This window comes from Cyprinus carpio, chromosome B2 (assembly GCF_018340385.1).
Source record: "Cyprinus carpio isolate SPL01 chromosome B2, ASM1834038v1, whole genome shotgun sequence".
Lineage (NCBI taxonomy): Eukaryota > Metazoa > Chordata > Actinopteri > Cypriniformes > Cyprinidae > Cyprinus > Cyprinus carpio.
In genome coordinates this window covers 542,353-564,785 of record NC_056598.1, presented here as the reverse complement: position 1 = coordinate 564,785, position 22,433 = coordinate 542,353, and the positions used below count along the sequence as shown (strand labels likewise).

Sequence of the window (22,433 nt, the reverse complement as noted above, 5' to 3'; positions counted from 1 at the left end):
GCTCTCGCTCTCTTTTACTATATATGTTCCAATTCCTCTGATTTTATAGCTTTTTTTTTTTTTTTTACCATTTATTACTTGTTAGAAATTCAGCAAATTATAAGCCATCTGATAATTTTAAATACATGTTTAAATGAAATAGAATTTATAATTTAATGTTAACAAAATAATGAAAATACAGTATATATATACTGTATATGTGTGTGTGTTGGAAGTAGTGCCAAAATAACAAATAACAAAAGCTGTACAACTGTGCACATGACATCTTGAGGTCAGTGTGACTCATTTAAACACATGGCTGAAAGTGGCTCTCAGAAGGTTAAATGTGAGGTTTCCTGGTTGGGCTCATAACAATGTAATTAAGATGACTGGTGGAGAAACTGAATCACGTGGAGCTCACTGGACTAATCACAATGTAAATGTCTCATTTTTACTTTTTTTACTGCATCATATTGATAGGTTCATACTCAATGGGAACTTTTTCATGTCCATTAAACGGTTACTTTGTAAAAACCAAGATGCAATTGCTCAGCATGAATGCAATCATATGTGCTTCTGCTCATGCTGTTGATATTAAGGGGTTTGTGGCTTTGTGAGATGACGAATGGAGATTTTTGAGGCCTTGAAGCTGGTGGTTCCCCTGCCAGGTTTCCAGTGGGTTCCCTTTTTACGAGGTCTGCTCTGAATACACTTGCCATTCAGGTTAATGTCGCCGCAAAAACTAAACCACCACCCACCTAAAGGAAACAGCAGCAGTCGCAGAGAGAAAACTAATTTAGTTTGCAATTTCCAAGCACACTATTATTCAAAAGTACTGGAATTACCTTAAAAATAGGTATTTACAACAAAGTCGCTACTTGATGTATTAGTTTTGCACAAAAACACTCTGCTTAGGTCTGCTTAGGATCCCATGTACCTGTGTAGTCTTGGGCACAGTTTGGATCATCATTGTTTCCATCATTGTGGTCTTTAGTGGAGAACCTGTAGCCAATGTGTTCATCCAGAGCAGAGCTGGATTCACCGGTCTGCAGCTTCAGATGGATGGTGTAGTTGAAGGCGCCGTCCTCCAGGATATACTGATAAAGCATGAAATGTTTCTCCTTCCTCCAGTCCTCAATCTGGACATGCAGGAGCGAGTGTCCCTGATGGGCAACAGCATAGATCTTCTTTAGCCCCAGCCAGAACTCACCTACAAAACACAGACATCTGAGACATCCAGCTCTCTGTATAATAGTACTATAAATCACTTAATATTACATTGGAGTTCTATGGCAGTCCAATATCATAATGTACAGGTGTATGGTATAATATAATTAACAGTAGTTCAGATAATTTGATAAACATCACTTTTTAGTAGACTCTAATAATGTTTTTTCAAAAAAAGCAAAAAAAAAGGCTATTGTAAACCTTAGATTTTTTCTTTCTTTTTTAAGAAAATTTTTTTACAAATCTTTTTTTATTTTTATATTTTATATTTTTTATATTATAGTTTTTTTTTTTTTTTTTACCATTAGTTTCACTAGTTAAATGCTTGTTTAGCTTATTTTCACTGACCTTCAAAAGTATGATTGTTTTTTGTTTTGTTTTTTACCACTAGTTAAGGGTAAATGCTTGTTTATCTTATTTTCACTGACTTTCAAACATTTATTTTACATTTAAATTTTTTAAGTAACATATTTTAGAATATTTAATATTAATTGCAGGGAACACAGAAGAAATTCCAAATAGCCTACTCTGACACAAGGCTGTAACCACATGCGTGACCAGATACTATATTCTCATGAGAACATATTGGGACAAGGAAGGCAACATTATAAAAAAGGAATTGGACATACTATGAAATTATGTAGTAAAAAGATACTAAAAGTAGGGTGTTAAGATTCAGACCTCTCAACACCAATCACAGAGCGCTCCATTGTGCTCCACTCTATAATCACAGACTAAACACATTCAGTTTATGAGCACAACAATCTTGATTTAACTCACTGCTGAAGTCCCCAAATCCGTCCTCATACTTCTCCCAGGACTGGTCGAAGTCCACAGAGCCATCATGTCTGTGCTGGATGACAGTGAACACTCCCTCTGTGGATGACAGAGGACAAAATCACAAAGAGACTGTCATCTTAAAGTTTAATGAGAATCTCTTTTCTGAGGAAGGATGTCGCCTCTGGCTGTTTTCAGAAATCAGAGATCTGAGAAAGAAAATGCCTTATCCTTACCCTCAGTGAACTCACATTTCACAAGAAACGGTTGTGACTCGTGAGGTTTAATGGCATACAGGCCGCTGGATTTCTGTCCTCGGCTGAAGACATCACCACAGTCTTTTGGAAGATCTAAAACACAACCTGATATGTGGGTCTACAATTGAACAGATGCAATAAAATTTTTTAAAGCAAACCATTCCTGCCTCCCATACCGCTTGAGAAGCTCCCATCAGATGTGAAGTATGGTAGATATCCTGAGAGGCTGTTGCTTTGGTGATTCCTGTCCGAATTTTCATCCGTTTCCTGGATATGTGCAGAGTTGAACTAGGTGGAAATTGAAAACTTAGAAACACCCAAACTCAAAATGACAAAATGAAGAAAATTCATAAGGAGGTTTCCAAATCCCATACAGTATCTGGCTCAGGTTCCTCTTTCTAAGCAGGTCTGCGGGGTATTTTAGTCTATTTTAATTTCTGCTGGGTGCAAAGTCCCATCACTTAACCAAGTAATACCAAGCTTACCAACAATCCAGGTGATTTAAAATATCTTTTTCTGTCATGATAAATCTTTGAGAGTTTAGCATTGTAATATAGAACATGGCAATGTTAATGTGTTTGGTCTTGGCGGAATGAATCTGCTCTATATGCTGCTGTGGCAGAACAAGTACAAAGACTTGGTAATGCCGACACATCCACAGACATGCTGCTGTGAGCAGTTAAGAAATACTGCTGCTGCACATATATGTAACAACCACCATATAGCACACACGAATCACCCCATAGCAGGTCCATACAGGTGGAGCTGGGAGAGGTGGAGGGTTTCTAACGCATGCTGCAGCTGCTACAGCAAGCACTGGCAGAGTATTTGAATGTTGAGAAGCGAGCTCATTGGCTGCTGATGTGAAAGAAGCCAATCACCTGTGCCATGTGATAATGATGTCATTATGTCAGATTGAGTTTGACTTGTCTGACTTCGCCATCTAGAGATTAATGCTGGTATCTTAATACTGTACTTTATTTTCCAGGCCCTTGATTTTGGTCCTTTGGTTGTTGAGCTGCTCGGTCTGTTCCTTCACAGCCTTCAGCAGATCAGTGATGCTCTTTTCTTGGGCCAGGATTATCTCCTAATAGACAACAACAACAAAACCAGAGCACGGCATAGACAATTAGAGATCACATCTGCTAGAGTCCCAGATGTTTTCCCTGCTGTCTTGGGGTCTTTTGTCAAACATAACTGTGAACCTGACATAGAGTTATATGCCATTCATAACTGAAATGAGAATTCAATTTGGACTGAGATGGCAAACAGGGCATTGCAAATCAAATTTAAAACAAGTAGGATTAAAATGGAAATTAAAAAAAGAAAATTGAATTTGGAAATTAAATCAAACAAAGAGATGGGATTAAAATGGAAAATTAAAATGAGGAAATTATATTAGGAATTTTATTAAATTAAACAAGGTAGAATTCAGATGGAATTAATTAATTTATGAATGATAAAAGGCATTGTCCAATGTACTGTGTTTATATAAAGGAATTATGCATTGCACTGAGTTTTAGGGTTAAAGGAAATGAACTTAATGGAAAATGCCATTAAGTACCTTTTCCATTTACAAATTTAATCCAAATGCATAAATCTACTGTAAATGCCACATACTAAAATATTAAAATATGTATAATTTATATGCATTTAACTATATAAATTATTATTTGGACCATGGGAAGAAAACACACTTCCTACAGTATAAGGGTCTAATTCAGTTAAAACTTGGTAATATCTTTGGGAAATTCTTTCATTGTTGAATGCTTATATTTATTTTATTATTTAACTTTTTAACCTTCCCACTTTTCAAAATTGAACTCTTCGAAACTGAGTAATCAATAGGTTACTTATAGGAACTTATAATCAATAGATTTTGTCAATAATATATATATATATATTTTTAAATAACATTATCTGAAAGCAATGTGGTGGAAAATAAAAAGGAAATATAAAATTAGTTTTAATAGCTGTGCTAATTTGACACTGCTTACCTTAGTTTAGAGAAAGATTTCCATCCAGATGTTTAAAAAAATTATACACATTCATGATATAAATAAACATAAACACTTTTAAATATCCTGTTGTAAATATGAATGTTTTTTCTAAAACTTGAACCAAAGAAATCCTCTCTCGTGTTATTGTTGAATTTTAGGAATTGTTGAACTCTTCCCTGCCTCTTCAAATTCCAATTCAACATGTGGCCAACATGTGGCTAATACAGTTCAAATTCACTATCATGAATTGAAAAAGAATCAATTCTTAAATCGTCAACCCTACATATAAATCATCTTGCTAAGTTACATTTGAGAATATTCATAAAGGATTTTCTGTTTCTATTCAAGACATCCAAAACTTTTCAGATCTTGTCTGACCTTGAGCGTGGAGATTTCAGCCACCTGCTCAGCTGAGAGCAAACTCTGGGACAGACCGCTTAACTTCTCCTCCAAGCCGCCCACCTGCCTCCTCAGATGCTTCCTCTCTTTTATGATATCTTCCACTTTGGAGTTGATCTCCAGTGACAGACTCTTTATTTCCTCATTATTTGCCTTTAACATCACGGTGGTCTTCTTCAGTTCCTTCTCCTCCTCCTTGATCTCACTGGCCAGCACAGAAAGTTGGTAGAAGGACTTGTCAAAGATATTGAGCTTTTGGAAAATATCCTTGATTTGACTCTTGGTATTCTGCACAAAGTCCCTCAGGCTTTGGCCCAGCTGTAGGAGGCCATTTGCCAAAAGCCGAACTTCATCCAGAGCAGCAAAGCGAAAGCGGCTCTCTGTCTGATGTTCAGGAAAGGTGGGTTCTGTAGGGAAGGAATGAGTTGATGCCAGAAGGAGCAACAGCACAAACAGTTTCATGGTTGCTTCTTTACACTAAGACTGCTATGGACCTCACAGTGAGAAGCCCACAGTTTTGAACTTCTTTTAAGGGCCTCCTCCTGTTAATCATTAAGCAGTGTGATGGTGACCTGATATTGTAAATCCCAGCGCTCAAATACCACAACATTTCAGCTATATTCACAGCTCACAACATCATGCAACATACAGTTTTAGGATCTGTCAAAAGAATCTGTGAAGATAGTGGTTAAATGACCAATAAGACTGACCATGAAAAAAATCTTCAAAGTTCATAAATGTTCCATTTGTATTCTTGGATTTAATTTCTTTTTATATTTCCATGTTCAGTTGAATGATTCTCATGTGGTGTAACCATGAAATAAAATGTATATTTTCCTCACATTTGAATACTGGGAAAAAAAAAAAAAGAAAAAAAAGGGGGAAAAAAGAAAAAAAGCTTTCATTAAAATATTCCAAATATTAAATACATTAATAATATTTTTTAATAAAATATTTTAGTGTTTATTTTAAAGTAATTAAAATAGCATTAATTTATCATTCATAAATATTATTACATTTTTATTATTAAAGTAGACCCCATGATATTTTAGAATCTGAACTAAACTTGTCTTATTATAAACAGTTTAAATTATTTAATATGTTAAAAGACCTTGACCTCCGTTGCACCTCATGACTCTTGATTAGGTGATTGTTTTTTTAAATATTAATAAGCAGTTTTCCAGAACATTTATATTTATGCATTTGGGAGACATTTTTTTCCAAGCTGACTTACATTGCATTCACACTGAAAAAATAAATAAATAAAAATAAATTATATATAGATTTATCACAACTTTTTTCTTTTTGTCAAATCAACTTAGATAATTAATGTTGTTTAGATAAAATAATAGCCTACTCTGAGTGTTGATTAAGCCAGTCTCTTTCTTTGTATTAACCCAACTTGTTAGTCTCAATCAACTCTCATCTGAAGACAATCAGATTACTTATTTTAAGTTAAACAAAAAGTAACAGTACTACAGGAAAGCACAGTACAGTTAGGCTATGTGGCCTACTATTATAAATATATTTAGAAATCCATTCATAGTATTTTAAATAGGTCAGGATGGAGCATATTTGACTTTATGTGTGACTGTTTGTGTGCTAGTATTGATTTAGGAGAATGACCTGAGGTTCCCAGATTGTTTTGACAAAATGGAGGGAAAAGTAAGGATAGTTTGCAGCTATAAAAGTCTCTTGTATAATGTTAGTATACCACAAACTATGAAAATGTGCATAAGGCAGACAGTAATTTGAATACTTGGCTGGCTTGGATTTGATTGTATAACAGACTGGCATTCCACAAAATGGGAAACGGCAAAACAGTTCCAGAATTTCCTAATATAGTGAGCCTATATTCATCAGCACCTTTATAAATTTAAATTCATTATTTTTTTGGTAGAATTTTTTAAACTGCCAAAAGATATATCGCCATCTTTGCTTGAACCAAAGTGACTTGAACGCAACTGATTTGCGAAATATGACTTTTGCAAATACAAACTTCCCAGGAGGACTTGAACACACCATAACACTTGCACTGCATCTGAAATCGAATACTTCCCTAATATGTACACTAGTATGCGAAAAACAGTATATCAAAAGTAGTGTGTCCGCATTCATAGTATTCGAAAAACAGTAGGCTAAAAGTACATTTGATGGACGTTTTATCCCATGAGGCCACAGGAGAGGATTTATGATGTACTGTAGTATGTCTGAATTTCATTCATATTCATATTATATAAAACATACTTTATTAATTTATTAGCTAAGACAGAATTTGAACTTTATTTTAGTAAGTTCAAATCCAAATTTTGTACCTACTCAGTGTGCAATTTTAGGCTGAGTTTAGAAGAGCATACAAACATTAAGTCTGCGCAATATAATACTAATGCTTGCCTTAGCAGATACCAGTAATAAAGAGCTAAATGATAATAAGGAAAAGATTTTTTTTCTTTTTATTCTGTGAGTTGATGCAACACTATATATTTTACCATTATATTTCAATTCATTTGGCAACTTGTCCTTTCAGATTATGGAGTAGCGTGCACTAGATTTGATGTGCTGTGGTCACTGTGACAAAATAACCTTCTATTTACCAATGACAGCTACTTTGATTTTAAAAATCATAAAAGACCAAGGTTCCCCAAGACTGTGTGTGTGTGTGGAGTCTTTAGGCTACGGCTGCTAATATCATCAGTTCTGACTTCATAGCTCTCCAGCGTCCTACTAAAACCAGAACTAACCATTAGGTATAACTATAGCGCTGTCCACTGCCACATGGCAGTGAGATTATTTCCTATTTTCCTGAAAGATTGTTCCATTTCCCTTTGCCTTCTATTTCAGCAGAGACTGGGACCACAATACCTCTCAACTTTTCATCATAGTCAAAGTTTTCAGCTGGCTCAAAAGCCAGTGAGAGAGCCAAACAAAACACAAATGGTTATATAAGGGGGCTGATCATACAACTTTATGCACGCTTGTTTGTGACCTTCACAACCTGAGGACTAAAAATAATAAATTGGGAAATCAGTTCTGTTTAACTCAAAGGGGAATTCCAGCAAACGTAAATCAAAAAGCTTTGGGCAACCTCCAGTTAAAGGTTAACTTGCATAAGGATGACACAGTGAAAAAACAACAAAACTGACCTCATCCCCGATTCTGTCCAACACAGGGAATGCATGTCTGAAGAACTGTAGGGGAACATATTAATGTGTGTATCACCTATCATATGTCTGGAAGATTTGGATTAAAGCATGAATTTAATTGAATTGAACTGATCATTTCTCATGGATCAGAAATCAATCTTTATGTTCATCCCTATGCTGTTTGTATGGTTTGAACAAGGATAAATAAAGCAATATTTGCTTCCTAATGTTTTTGTTACGAACGGGTTTACTGAATAGCCTACACACAGATTGTATTCAATGCACATTATTTGCAGCCTTCTCTTCTATCACTGATAGTTCAACCTATTTGTAAACAAAAGCACGCAGAAATGCTATAGTGTAAATATATCTGAGTACAACATTATAGAAAAAAATCTGAATTTAGTTATGAAAGAAATGGAAATCACAAAATGACAGTCATTTCTACACAGACTATAATGCATGGCATGTTACTTCTAGTTTAGTGGGAATCTAAAATTGCAACCAATTACGTCTAACCCTTAGGCTTTAGCAAGTAAAATACCCATATAAGTGAAGAATTCATTGGAATAAGTAAATAAAAAATCAAACGACTTGGTTCTGAAGTGGGATTTTATTTTATTTATTTAGGACTCTACAACTGTGCATTTATTTTCCTGGAGGCAAACCCACATAACTAATCTAATAAGCATTAAAGTCATAAGCAGTGAAGTGTTTTATATGCTAATATAGTTCACTCTATCCTAGACACCATTAAAACTGATTCCATTAAAATGAGTTTGCATAATTGAGCTTCTGAAAACTGTAAAGGGACCATTTTCAGAAAACTGTGGCATTTGTGCCTAAAAAAAAAATGTTTTTTTGCATGTATTTTCCCACCCTTAGATTCAAAGTACCAGGGCTATAAGTGCCAGAGACATTTTTACATGGATTTTGCATTACACACTAACAGTGTTAAGCCTATCAAATAATGTTGCCGACACATGGCAACTGTTTACTGAGAAAGACAAACAGGCAAAGGCAAGTGCCCACCATCAGCCAAAGTAAAGTGGACTTGCATGTTTCTTTCATCACTGATAACTGTGGAAGTCTAGCTATGCACGCTTGTTCCCATCAGTCATGCAGGACCACCTCAGATGACTGAAGTCTTTCTGTTTGGTGGGTGTCACATGCAAGCAGAGCATTTTCATGTGGCTGCTTTATATCCCACAGCGCATGTTAGTCAAACAGTCAAATACTTTGCTGTCATTTAAAGTGACTAATATATATATATATATATATATATATATATATATATATATATATATATATATATATATATATATATATATATAGTGCTGCTTAAGTGTACACTGTTATGACTGTTTCTTAACAAACTTTTAACTTTTAAAAGGAGACATTATAATAATGTCCATTTAAAAGTTCTACTTTAAACTAAATTTGAAATCATTCTTTTTTAATAATCTTTTGTCATGCTTATAGTACATTTATTTTGATGTGACGTAAAACACTTGATTCGAATTTTAACTGTAATTAAAAGTATGGTTTTATTCGATATATTAAAGTTAATACTTTTTAAATGTACTAAAAGCTGTGTAACAATTGAGTATAACAAATGTATAATTACATACCTGTAAATGACACAAGTTTCAATAAAATTGCATTAAAGTATGTTTTAGTTTACTTTAGAAGTAATTATAAAATAAATGACTGGGTTAAAAACACTTTTATGTTCAACTAACTACATTTCATATAAATTTAAACTATAATAAAGCTACATTTTCATTTAAATGGAACATACAATTTTGTCCAAAAACATTACATTTAATTTGCACTCTTTAAAGTATGTTATTTCCATAATATGTAATCTTTTTTAAAAATACGTGTGCTTCTTTTTCACAAGGGGAGCTAAAACGGAAAAAAGAGAGAATTCATTTTCAGGATTTTAAATTCTTGTAAACGTAGTCAGCCTTTCCTGATTTATATGCTCAATAAGCATTGCCTGGTTGATGCTGTTGCTGAAAATCTCCAATAATACTAATAAAACAAAGAGCAGAGGAGAAAGGAGATACGTAAAGAATGAATGGCATGTCCTGCGAGAGCCTCAACCACTCTGTGCCCTATACTCATGAAAAGCCCTACACTATTTCCATGATTATAATGGATGGTGAGCACTATGTTACAGTGGATTGAATTACACTTAAAGCGTGTGGGTGGCATCTTTAGCCACATGTGCTCTGAGATTCTGACGGGTTACACTAGGGTCCTCTTTCACCCAGTTTCATGTGGGGCTAGTTTTGTACTAGTAAACTCGGGCCCCCTGCCATCACATGGATCCTGTTTTGAGCAACATCCCTCAGATGCAGTTATGCACAAAGCTCCACCCACCTCTCAGCTGTTGAGCCCGCCCTCTTACTTTGATTGGAGGAATAATGCAGATTGCCTCCCACCCAGTGGCACTGATTGGGTGGAAGGCGGAGTCATTAAAGGCCAGAGTACCCACAACCCGCCTCCTGTTCCACACACAATAACACTGCTTATGTTTTGAAAGAATTTTACATTGGCATTGCTCGAACGTCTTTTGTCTGCCTTCCCCTCTGAAGACTCTCAGAAGGAGAAAAGTGAAGAAGGCTAAACTCCAGCACAGAGAGGACACAATGGCAGACTTGTGATGTTTAAGGTAAGATACAGCCTTAAAATATAAAACTTAGTGTGAATATTTAAACAACTCATTAGAAAAGTAATGCCTAAAAGCTTGAGCAAATCTCTAAGGATATCTTTAAATTCTGAGTGCCCAGGCTTTTTTCTACGATGTTAGAATATTGCAAAAAAGTGTTTTAGTGTAATCTGGGTGTGTCATTTTGCTTCCATATGATTTTGGACAAACAAATTCTCAGAAAGTAAATTTTTTTTTTGGTGGTGGTGGTGGTGGGGGGGGGGGGGTCTCAAAAGAGATTCAAAGACTTTCCTCTGATGTAATGACTGTGTCAGTTAAACAATCAAGAGATGTCCTAAACTGCTTAGTTTGAGTGACAGGAGCCAGTGAACAGGAGGCTTCAAATGGTGACTTTAGAAGACTCTTTTGGAATGTTTCTCAGGCACCAAGTGCTCAATGTTTCACATGTGTTTGATTATACAGTGAGTCAGAATTTACTTTGCTGCACACATGTCTTCTCATGTAACTGGTGTGCGTGCACATATTGCTGTTGGCAGAGAGCCAAGATTGTCGGCATGGTCCAAATACTGTAGACATGGAAAAAACTCCCACAGAGGAAGAGATGGAAGAACACTCTAAGGATAAGAACATGTGTAGCTAGATAGATAGATAGATAGAGATAGAAGAACGAGCGTCTCTTTTCTGAAAGCAGTCATTCTGAAAAGTCCAGTAGCAGAGACTCTCCAACACCCCCTCTCTCCAAAAAGTGAAAGGGTGATGGGGGTCAGAGAGCAGGAGAACCAATCTTTGGCTTTAGTCCTCCAGCCAGCTCTAAACAGAGGAGAAAGAATGAGGATCTGAGCCAAGGAAACCACACTGCTTACAGGGCCAAACAGGAAGAGTGAAACGTCTGTCTATTGTGTGTGTGTGTGTGTGTGTGTGTGTTAAAAATGTGATTCTGTTTTATGTGACAGTGTATCAGGTCTACTTGAGCGGTTAAATGTACATGTCAAAACAAAGCTAGCATAACTTATGTTATTCAGAGATAAAAGAGAGAACAGGAGAGACACATTTTAGTGATAGCACAGAGATATTAAAAGACTCACTTAGAAAAACCACACAGTCATTTTAAGTTATGCATTGTGCAGCAAAGTTTCCTTGTATATGACTAAACTCAAATTCAAATATAAGTTAAAAAAGAGCAGACTGTAGCAGACTAGTTTAAAACTCTCTAAAATGTTTGTTCCTCTCAAGTTTCCAGTTTGCTCTTTTTTTCCATCCTCCAAGCCTGACCTAAAACCTGAAATTGTCCGCTCCGTTCAGAGTACACAGTGTTTCAAATTTTGTTCTTACAGCGGTAGCAGTTTTTAAGTTGTCATGAGTTCCAATCCAATTTGTGGTGTAAGAAAGAATGCAGTGGAGAGAAATACATTTAATGAGAGGAGGGATTTTTTTTCCAACAATAATCATTACTGTGAAATGGAGTGTACCTTACTCAGTGAACACACTACATTGTGAAAGTGACCAAATAAATCCTAAATCTACAATGTCTGAATTAAAACTTCATATTAAAGTTGTCTGTAGAAGCAATTAACAGCACTCAGAATGCTTTAGTGTTTACATTACATCTAATAATGGTGTAAATTAATTTTCAGCATTGGGAAAGATGTACTCTACAAGTACTCAAGTGGGCTTAAACATTAAATTCTGTGTCATCATACTGCACGTGTCACTTTCAGATAGCTAGTTCTAAACATGTCAACAGTGTAACTTTCTTTAACTAAACTAGCAATTGCATCAAACTGATGCTCCACCTAATTGTTGACTTGAAAAGAGAAAACTGAATGTAGAAGACCGTTTAAAGAAAAGCCACCTCTTGCGATAAAGGTGAGATTTCAACCTTATGTAGCTGATGTGTGTTCACATACTAGCGTAGAGTAAATTTCAGCATATGTTGTGTCAGCATATGAGAGAGGTGACAATGGGGTCATGTCAGTCTATGTGTGTCTACTTTTTTCATGTTAAACATGTGCTCTACCAACACTGTTTATGTGTACCTACACAACAGGGGTGTCCAATCCTGCTTCTGGAGGGACACTTTCCTGCAAAATTTACCTCCAACCCACCTGCCTGGAAGTTTCTAGCAATCCTGAAGACCTGTTTAGGTGTGTTTAATTAGGGCTAGAGCTAAACTCTACTAGAAGTTAGATTAGATACCCTCTTGTTCAGTGTCTATTTATGGACCTTCAGGATACAGGAAACAGTTGTCAGGATATTTTCTATAAGTGTGTTTCGGACAAGAATCCTGCAGCCCCATTTTCCTATCAACCTAAGACTATATTAGCAATGCATTTTTTGTCTTACATGGCCCATATACCTCGATTGTTATATAAATACTTTAAGATCAGCCTACCTTAGCATACACGTTCTGAGATCATAACCAAAAATTTGTGTGTTTGTCCGGCTGATCTCTACTGATAGAGCAGAATGGTGGAACAGACAGGTAAGAAAGAAGGGCTGCTGCAATTTTTGATAAGATGGATTTTTCAATGCCAATGTGTGCATCTGTGTTTGTCTGTGTATGCGAGCCAGTGGAAGTGTTTGGTCTCAGCTATTTGTGTGTTTACTGCATAGCTCACATTGTTTGGGCTGTGGCTGCTTCTGTGGTGTCTTGAATGTGCTGCATGGTCAAAGAGAGGTAGAGACAGAGAGAGAGAGATGGGGAGGGATAGAAAGAAAGAGAAGAGAGTCTGGCTCTGTAAATCTGCAAAATACTCATGCACAAACTACTTTGATCTCAACTTGTGTTCAGAGCATTTAGAAGTGCTTGATTCTGTTTCACTTAACACTTAACAGCAATGTCTTTTTGTCTTCAGGAGGCAGGAGGCAGGAGACAAACTAAAAACCACATGAAGCTAAAAACAGACTTCTGCTAAGAACAATGGACACCAAAAAAGGTATGAATCACACAGTTTTGTTTAGGAACATGTGGTACTGCAGTTCCAGTTGTCTAAATACATTTGGACTGTTTTGCATACTGTGCATCACTTTTGCAACTCACTCTTGTGTTTTTCTTTTAGAGAACGGCATCTCTCCAAAAGAGAATGGAAGCCAAAGAAAGCCACCCTCCTATTCTGTAGAGACACCCTATGGATTCCATCTGGACCTGGATTTTCTCAAGTATGTCGATGACATTGAGAAGGGTAACACCATTAGGAGGGTGCCAATGCAGAGAAGGCAAAGAGGACGAAATAATGACATCCTGTCACGTAACTTAAGCCTTCCGGGTTATGGATCCAGAGCTACAGAATGGAACTCAGTCAGCACTTTTTGGCCCAAAACCAAACTAGGAGACTCTCAGCAACATTTTGAGTTTCGATCTAGTGACAGTGTGTCTGCTGGCTATGTCAGGAAGGGAGCACCCATCTACAAGTCCTTCACATCTGCAGAGATGGAGGCTTTTGATGAGCAGCCTTTAGGATGTTATGTCAGGCCAAATCTCTTGAGAGCCTCCAGTTTACCCTTGACTGTTTTACTGAGAAAGCGCTCTGAGTCAACCGAGGATCCAACCAGCCCCAGCAACCCCAAGGAATATCGAATGCAAGAAAATGGTTCCTCTGAAGATGTATTTCACACTTCAGACAGCAGGATAGGTAGACCAAACGGGACCCTCCAGCGGCTCACTGCAGCTCTTGAACGAGTTGGGGAATTGGAAGAGGAGATCAGAGTCATTCCTGAGCTCAAGGCGCAGATATGTATTATGCAGGAGGAGCGAGAGAGACTTTTACTCCAGTTACATTCCCAAAACAAAACCACCGGGCCACAGGATATTCTTACTGCTCCTCTACACATAAATAACTGGGACACACCTTCATCTACCAGAGAAAATCAAGACAAAGCAAGTGATGACTGGATGAATCGAGAATATGACCGGCTAGAGGAAAATGTCAAGGCTTCTTCTGAACAAGTTGATGCAGTTGCAATTACTTCAGCTACTGAAAGAATCCTTACAGAGACTGAAAGACGTAAGACGGTCTCGCGAGAAAGAGATCTCTTGGATAATGGAGACAAAACTAAGTCTCTTACTGAAACTCTCCAGAGGAAAGTTGTTTTGCTGGAACAGAAACTTCATGAACTGGAGGTAGAGCTGGACAAGACCAGAGCTTTGCTGAAGCAACAGGTAGAGGAGAGTCTTCTCAAGGATGACAAGATCAAGCAGTTGACCGTACAGCTTGAAATGTCGCGCCCACTGGCCAAGGTGATTTCATCTGAGAGCTCCTTAGTAAGTAAACAAAGTCTTGAACCTGTGGTAGAACTGCAGGAAAGTGGGCAAAAGATGGGAACCGTCCCTCAAGTTCTGGATCAACCTCCAGTATCACATGCAGACATAGAGCACCATGTGAAAAGATTACAAGAGCTCCTTCAGGAGCAGTGGGAATGCCTTTGCAAAGATGACTCTTCAGGGAAAATGTCTTCAGATCACTTGCCTCCACGTGTCTGCATAATTCAAGAGCAGTTAACAACTTTAGTCACCCTTCTTACCCTCTATGTCTTTCCTTCTGGTGATGCTTCACAACCAGGTATGAATCTGCACTCAATTGCACCTTTAGGGTACAACAGCTTACCACTGGGGTACCCTCAATATGAACTAATATGAACCCTTTATGGCAGGGGTCTCCAACCCTGCTAATGGAGAGCTACCATACTGCAGAGTTCAGCTACAACTCCAATCAAACACACATGATCCAGCTAATCACGGTGTTCAGGGCTACAAGATAATTACAGACAGGTGTGTTGGAGCAGGGTTGGAAATGAAGTTTGCAGGACATTAGCTCTCCAGGAGCAGGGTTGGAGATCCCTCATAGCTTTAGGGGTTATTAAACAAAAATGTTTATTTTTTGAGGATACTGTCTGTTACAAGCTATTCTACAACTGCTATTTCTTCTACTGACATTGTATGATGTAAATTTGTATGATGGTCCTTTGTGGCTTCTCTGTGAATTGAGACTATAAAATGATGGAAGTTCTTCCTGAAGTAGAAGAGAACCCCAAGACAGAACATCTGAAGACAATCAGCATAAGAGACAGGTAAATATATCCCCACTATGGGCAATTTTGTCAGTACTGATGGTCTTTTTTTTTGTATAATCATGCACAATCACTTCAGACTAATCCACTAAAACAGTGACTTCAGATTCAGAATACTAATACTCTTTGACCTTCAACATTCTGAAGTTGGAGCGTGGAGACAGAGGGAATAAGTAATGCTATCAAACTACAAGAGCATGCAGAAGTGGATGTTGGCCTTAAGAAGAATACGACCAAAGAAGAAGACAAATTATGGACCACATGGACAACAGATTCCAGTGTACAAACACACAAAAGTAAAAATGCAGAATTCAGTCCAAAAGAAGATGCCATAGATGCAGAGACCACAAAACAAGAATATCCGCACAAGAAAACAAGCCAGACAAGAGCTCTAGAGGATCAAAGAGAGGAAGAGAAGAAGGACTGCATTTCTTTTAGCATGGACTCAGATCAGAAATTCCAGACAATGAAGGAAAACAGGTGAGATGATTTCATCTTTAGGTTTCTTTTAAATTTTAATTTCTTTTACATTTTTAACACTATTGGAAACCATCTGTTTTTCCCCCCCAGGGAAGCTGTTGACAAAGATTTCATGGAGGCATGTTATTTCCTGAGAGACCACATGGATAAAGTGTCAGAGCCTGATGATGAAATGGTATTATTCAACTTAACTAGTTTATATGTAATACTTCCTGCTTGTCTATTTTAGGCAGTGGTGTGTAGTTCGAAGCTAGTGACCGAAAGGTTGCTGGTCCATTCCCTGCAGTGAATGAGACATGAGCCCTCACCAATGAACCCATGAACAAGGCATACAGTATAGGGCCAGATTTACTAATCAGGGCAATTTGGCATGAGACCGGAATCCCATAAAAGTGCCTATAGGTGTGTAAAGTTCTGTGGGTGATCTACTGACAATGAGCAAATAAAAGAGCATAAACAAATCCATGTAATTTCCATAATGCAATCTACCAAGAGCAGCACAAATTAGTCTATCGCAGCCATTTCAAGCACAGATTAAGGATTAAGGCATGCTTTTTTGGCATTAAATAATGCCACTCATACCAGTAAACTGACTTGTGCAAACCTAAATCACATTGCATGATTCATTTAAATACTCTCCTCCCATAAATTTTAATTCTGAAAACGAAACTCTTACAAATGTATATGCAACAAGGTTGGTTGTAAAAACTGTCCATGCCATACTGTGTCCACACCTTTTCATCAATAATTTGTCTGTGTCATTAGTAAATCCTGACAGCATGTTTTAATGCCAAAAGTAGGTTTGCGCTGGTGCAAGAGCTTTGAGTAAATCTGGCCCTTAATCTCAGGTACCTCCAGGCAGATTGTCATTGTAGTAAGTGAACTGTTAGCTGCTACACTTCGGAGGCAAGCACCTGTTAAATGGCTATTTGCTTCCTCTGCCAAGTCTGACCCTGCCAGATAACGAGTTACCACAGTACTATGCAGAGGAAAAGGAATCTGATGTTTTCTGTTGAGTGGTAACTCCAATATTGGCCTCCTTTGCTTATTTGCAGAGCCAGGCTCTCACTGTGATGTTCCAGCAGTGGTTTCACATCTCTGCTGAGAAGGGGGCATGTGCTGACACTGTTGCTGTGTATCTCAATGAGGTTAACTCACAAACACCTACAGTCCTTCAGTTCCTGGTCAACATGGCGGATGATAATGGGAACACTGCCTTGCATTATAGCGTGTCACATTGGAACTTCAGCATCGTTAAGCTCCTTTTAGACACAGGTCAGTGATAACATACTTCTTTGTTTCATTTTCTCTTATTATAAAGAAATGTTTTAAAACAGGTATTTAATTATGGTGTGGGAAATTACATTATAAAATCTTTGATTTCTTTGAGGCTAATGAAAGCAAAACATATACTTCAATGGGAAGGGTAACATTCACATTTCTCACTGTGATTGGAATTTATAACTATTCCAAAACATAGCTAATGTAGCGGCCAACCTAGACAGCATTTTATCCCTTCATTTAAAGGGTTAGTTCACCCAAAAATGAAAATTGTTAAATATTTACTCACCCTCATATCGTTCTAAACCAGTAAGACCTTTGTTCATCTTCGGAACACAAATTAAGATGTTTTTGATGAAATTCAAGAGCTTTCTGACCCTCCATAGACAGCAATGGAACTGACATGTTCAAGGCCCAGAGGTTTGGTTAGCAGTGACTGAAACACACCTTTATACATAACTGTCAGTCTGCATGAAGAGGATCTTGAGACTCCAGTAGCTTCAAACACCTGTCTGCTGCTCAGCAGTGGCTTTTTTTTACAGCTGCCATTACAATACAGTTCATTTGTTTGACAGAAACTTTCCTTAATAAATCTTTATCTGACCAAGATCTTCTGTGCTCTAAGTCACTCACAAATCTTTTGACAGTTCAATAATTTCTATTTGCTTTTCGTGAAATATTGTTTGTTTTGATGATTTTTGCAAGTCATTGCATTTTTTCATACTTTTCATCTTCAGAAAGATCTTTCTTCCTCACCATATTTTTTGAGGAACTGTGACTTGCTTAATAATTTGGAACAACCTCTAGTTTTTTTTTTTTTTTTCTAGTAGGGTTTCCATTTACCTAAGAAGACCTGGCAAACTACTGACCAAACCTGTCTGAGATTGATACCAGTTATCCAAAAAGATGCGAAAAACCACACAAACAAAAACTTGACTCTTTATTGTACCGAAATCCTATTGATATATCTCTTGCATAATAATTCGGAACGTGGTGTAAATAAAACTGGCTGGGTGCTGAGTCTGACTGAAATTTCTGAAATAAATATTTCTGCGAAACACGTTAGGTTGCACAGAAGAAAGCCCAATCTAAGACCTGCCCCGTACAGCAGCAGAGGACTATTATTTTGAACGAATGGAGGATGATGTCACAGGCTCAGATTTCATTGACCAATTGATGGAAAGGGGCGTCATGAACGCCCTCAAAGGGAAAATGAATTTTGAAGTTGTTTATTATTTAGTTTTCTACCCGTGAACCAAAAAATTACAATTGAGCCAAAATCATTTTTTTTGTGTTTTTTTTTTTAACAAATTAAAAAACAAACAAAAAAACGACTTTTCTCATTTCTGCTTATTTCATTTCAAATTGAAAAACAAACTATCAAAACATACACGGATCGATATTCTACATCAGAGCGCTGGCTCCTGCATCAGCAGCGCTACATGTATGCGTCATGATACCCTCATGACCGCGTGTCGAAGACTGACACGGAAGAGAAGAAATTGTTAAATAAAGCAATTATTTTGGTTTTCTTCACACACAAAAAGTATTCTCATAGCTTCATAAGATTACGGTTATAATAACAACTTTATTCAACACTTTCTTCCGTGATATTAACAAAGTCTTTACTACATTTCTGGCCTTTGAACATGCGTTGTCATCTATGCAGGGTCAGAAAGCTCTCAGATTTCATCAAATATATCTTACGGGTTTGGAATGACATGAGGGTGAGTAATTAATGACAGTGTTTTCATTTTTGGCTGAACTAACCCTTTAAATTAGTACTGACAAGCATTAATAGAGTGGTGCAGGAATGTGTCATAAAACCCATTTTTTGCAGTTCCATCGGCCAGAAGACAATGGATTTTATTTTTAATTTTTTTAAATTAAATACCTGAAATAAGGTCTGTGGTTAACAAAAGCTCAAATGTTTTCATGTTTTATTCTATGACAAAATATTTCAGTAACACCCCCATTTTTAAAGCTTTTTACACCTCTTGAAAAAGTTGGTCACTAACAAGTGGCTTAACGGAACTACAGAAGTACTCAAACTTTCCAAATCATCTTGGACAATGGATTGTTTGTGTGTGCTATGTCTTTTTATGCTTTGAATATAGCATGGTTAGCTTAGCAACATGTTAACATCAAATTCGTCATCATTTGTGTCTCTTTTCTGCTTCTTGTGAGTACTGCTATATTTTTAGTGTGGAGCACATGTTGCTGCCTAAAAGGAGTGTTCCAAATCTGTCACTTGTGGAGTTCCAATTATTTTTGGATGCTGCCTTAGAAGGTGATAGACAGGATGGCAGCTCACTAGGGCTTGAAAAAGAGCTATTTTGTCTAAATACAGCTTTCTTTGAACACTGACATCGAGTTTGCCCTGCTTCAGGTTTAATTTTTAGCATCCTTTACATTTTCTGTGATTGTGCTTGCTTTCTCTTTACCTTAGGTGTATGTGACGTGGACCTGAGAAACAAGTCTGGCTACACTGCTATCATGCTGGCCTCCTTGACAGCTGTGGAATCACCAGGAGACATGAAAGTGGTCCAGCAGCTGATGGAGCTTGGTGACGTCAACACCTGTGTTGGCCAGGTGATGGGAGGCATCAGCCAATTGGCTCAGTGTACACTTTACATCAAAATGATTTATTTGAACTAGACCGCTGATTTGCATAAGATCTGGCATGTTCTGTAATGTTTCAGAAGATGGATGTGTTTCTGTTCTAAATAAATGTGTCTTTAGGTGGGACAAACGGCTCTTCACTTGGCAGTAAGACATGGACGTGTCCCAATGGTGCGTCTCCTGCTAGAACAGGGAGCAGATCCTGATGCCCAGGATCATGCAGGAACCACTCCACTGATCAGCGCCTGTGATCGGGGACATGTCAGTATTGTGCGAATTTTGTTAGAGGAAGCAAACTGCGATGTCAATTTAAAAGACAAGGTAATTTCTTGTGCATGACTTTATTTTAGAATGCAAATATTAAAGCTGCTTCCCCCATTTTTTAAACTGCACATAAATGCATAACAGTATGAAGTGAGCTAATAATTTGCACAGGAGGGTTATTAGTATATGCATTGTGGCAAAAATACAAATGCTGCATTTGACTGTCTTTAATATTTCTGTTGAAAAAACAATGAAACTTTATGGGAGGAAGACAACAGCTCTCTAGACTGGAGTAAGTTCAGTGTGGGTTGAAGGGCAACAGTGAGCTGTTTCTGCTTGACAGCTGACCTGTAAAAAAGTGCCACCTGCTGGACACAATCCTGTCTGATCTCTGGAAATGGTCAGTTCTTGTTAACATGATGTCAGCCTCACACCTCCAGCCTCAAACAACAGGAACTGATAGCCTCCAGTGTAGAAATAATGCTTATAAAGACTTGTCACTTTCTGTGTTTGAGAAATCCTTGCTTGGCAGCTGAAATAATCCCACATAGACGTGCCTTTATCACCTCTGTGAGAAAATGAGAAAGAAAAAGAAAGTGGATGCATGTAAGACAAAATAAAAGCTGTCTGCTAACAAGAGCGTTAGTCAGGTCACATCTGCATCACATTACAACTGAAGAGCTGCTCTGAGAACTAATAAATCCTTTGAAACAGAGCTGGTGCTGTAAAGACTTCCTGCAATCTTTCAGATAGAAGCTTCCTGTTTAATGTCCACCTGTTTGATTCATATATACACATTACCATTCAAAAATCTGGGATCAGTACTGTTTTAATGTTTTGAATGAAGACTCTTATGCTCATCAAGGCTGCATTTATTTGATTAAAAAAGAACAGTAATATTATGAAATATAATTAAAGTTTTTAAATAACCATTTTCTGTTTTAACATATTTTAAAATGTAATTTATTCCTATGATGGAAAGCTACATTTTCAGCATCATTACTCCAGTCTTCTGTGTCACATGATCCTTCAGAAATCATTCTAATATATGTATTTGCTGCTCAAGAAACATTTCTTATCATTGTTGAAAATAGTTGGGCTGCTTTTTGTTTTTTTAAAACTGATAATTTTTTTTTTCAGGATTCTTTGATAAATACAGAGTTCAAAACTGAAATAAAATAGAATGTATTGTTATATTATAAAATATGAATAATCGTAGTTTGTTGCATTTTCAAGGTCGTCACAGTAGGTTTTTGAACTAAAAGAGATCAGATAAATAGCTTTTCTAAATGTGTGTATATATATAATATTTTTTATTCCTTTTTATTTTTACTCCTTTTGAAAACAGTTGTGCTGCTTAATATTTTTGTGGTAATTGTGATTCATAGAAAGTTCAAAAGAAGAGCATTCATTTGAAATGATTTTTTTTTTTTTTGTAACAGTGTAAAAAAATCTTTGTCACTTTTAATCAATTTAATGCATCCTTTTGAGAAAAAAAATTCTTACTGACCCAAAACTTTTGAACAGTGATGTGTATACATTATTTTTTGTTTGTGCATGTATAGTACATATATCATAGTATTTATTATGCATTTACAATAAGATATTTTGATCATGAAATTCTAATCTAAATGGTCACACTTTGTTAGTCACCCTTGCAAAATATCAGCCTATCCAATTTATTTTCAAAATTGAAAGTGATGCACATAAGAACTGAAAATGTCAGATTCGCTGTCATACGAAGAAAAAATAAACTGAAGTACATTTTACACTGATGTGAATGTAGTCCCTGACTAGCCTTGTAGCACTATGACAAAGACAGAGTATATCCACATGCTTTTAAGATCTTTGTAGATGTCATGTATCATATTCATACATCTCTGTTTTGTCTCTAGGGTGGTCGCAGTGCGTTATCTCTGGCGACACAGGCTTCTCACACAGAGATAGCAGACCTCCTGAAAGCCCGCACAGAAAGCAAGAGCACAGACAAATGCAAGGTCTCTTAGAACGGAGCTTGGACATCTCAGTCATTTATACTTCCATAATCATTCATGTACAGTTACTTCTAAGAATATCAGCAATAAAATGTCAATATTATAATTTAATAGTCAAGAAGACAGTAGTTTGCTAATGTAAAACTTGTCAATGTAAATATAACAGACAATAACAGCTAAATGTGCATCTTTCCTATAAATCCAACTCAGATCAGAAAAAAATATTTTGTAACCAACCCAGTTTCATTCTGAGTCATCTTTTGTAT

The 22,433-nt window shown here is 36.8% G+C and overlaps 2 protein-coding genes across 2 annotated transcripts; one reads left to right on the top strand and one right to left on the bottom strand.

The window, feature by feature from the left end:
- Positions 1-67: 67 nt before the first annotated feature.
- On the bottom strand, positions 68-5,163 carry LOC109107949 (angiopoietin-related protein 3-like). Its single transcript, XM_019121128.2, has 7 exons — positions 4,619-5,163; positions 3,217-3,327; positions 2,417-2,528; positions 2,220-2,333; positions 1,987-2,082; positions 917-1,189; positions 68-737 (listed from the first exon to the last, which is right to left on the bottom strand). Exons 1-7 carry the CDS (start codon positions 5,099-5,101, stop codon positions 574-576), a joined length of 1,353 nt encoding a protein of 450 aa, XP_018976673.1. The 5' UTR covers positions 5,102-5,163; the 3' UTR covers positions 68-573.
- A 4,613-nt stretch (positions 5,164-9,776) lies between these two features.
- On the top strand, positions 9,777-22,433 carry LOC109108376 (KN motif and ankyrin repeat domain-containing protein 2-like). The gene is made up of 10 exons (XM_042717636.1): positions 9,777-10,462; positions 13,322-13,395; positions 13,519-15,018; positions 15,445-15,526; positions 15,674-16,006; positions 16,097-16,181; positions 17,062-17,281; positions 19,737-19,879; positions 20,030-20,230; positions 22,069-22,433. The coding sequence occupies exons 2-10, from the start codon at positions 13,380-13,382 to the stop codon at positions 22,177-22,179; spliced, it is 2,691 nt and encodes an 896-aa protein (XP_042573570.1). The 5' UTR covers positions 9,777-10,462; positions 13,322-13,379; the 3' UTR covers positions 22,180-22,433.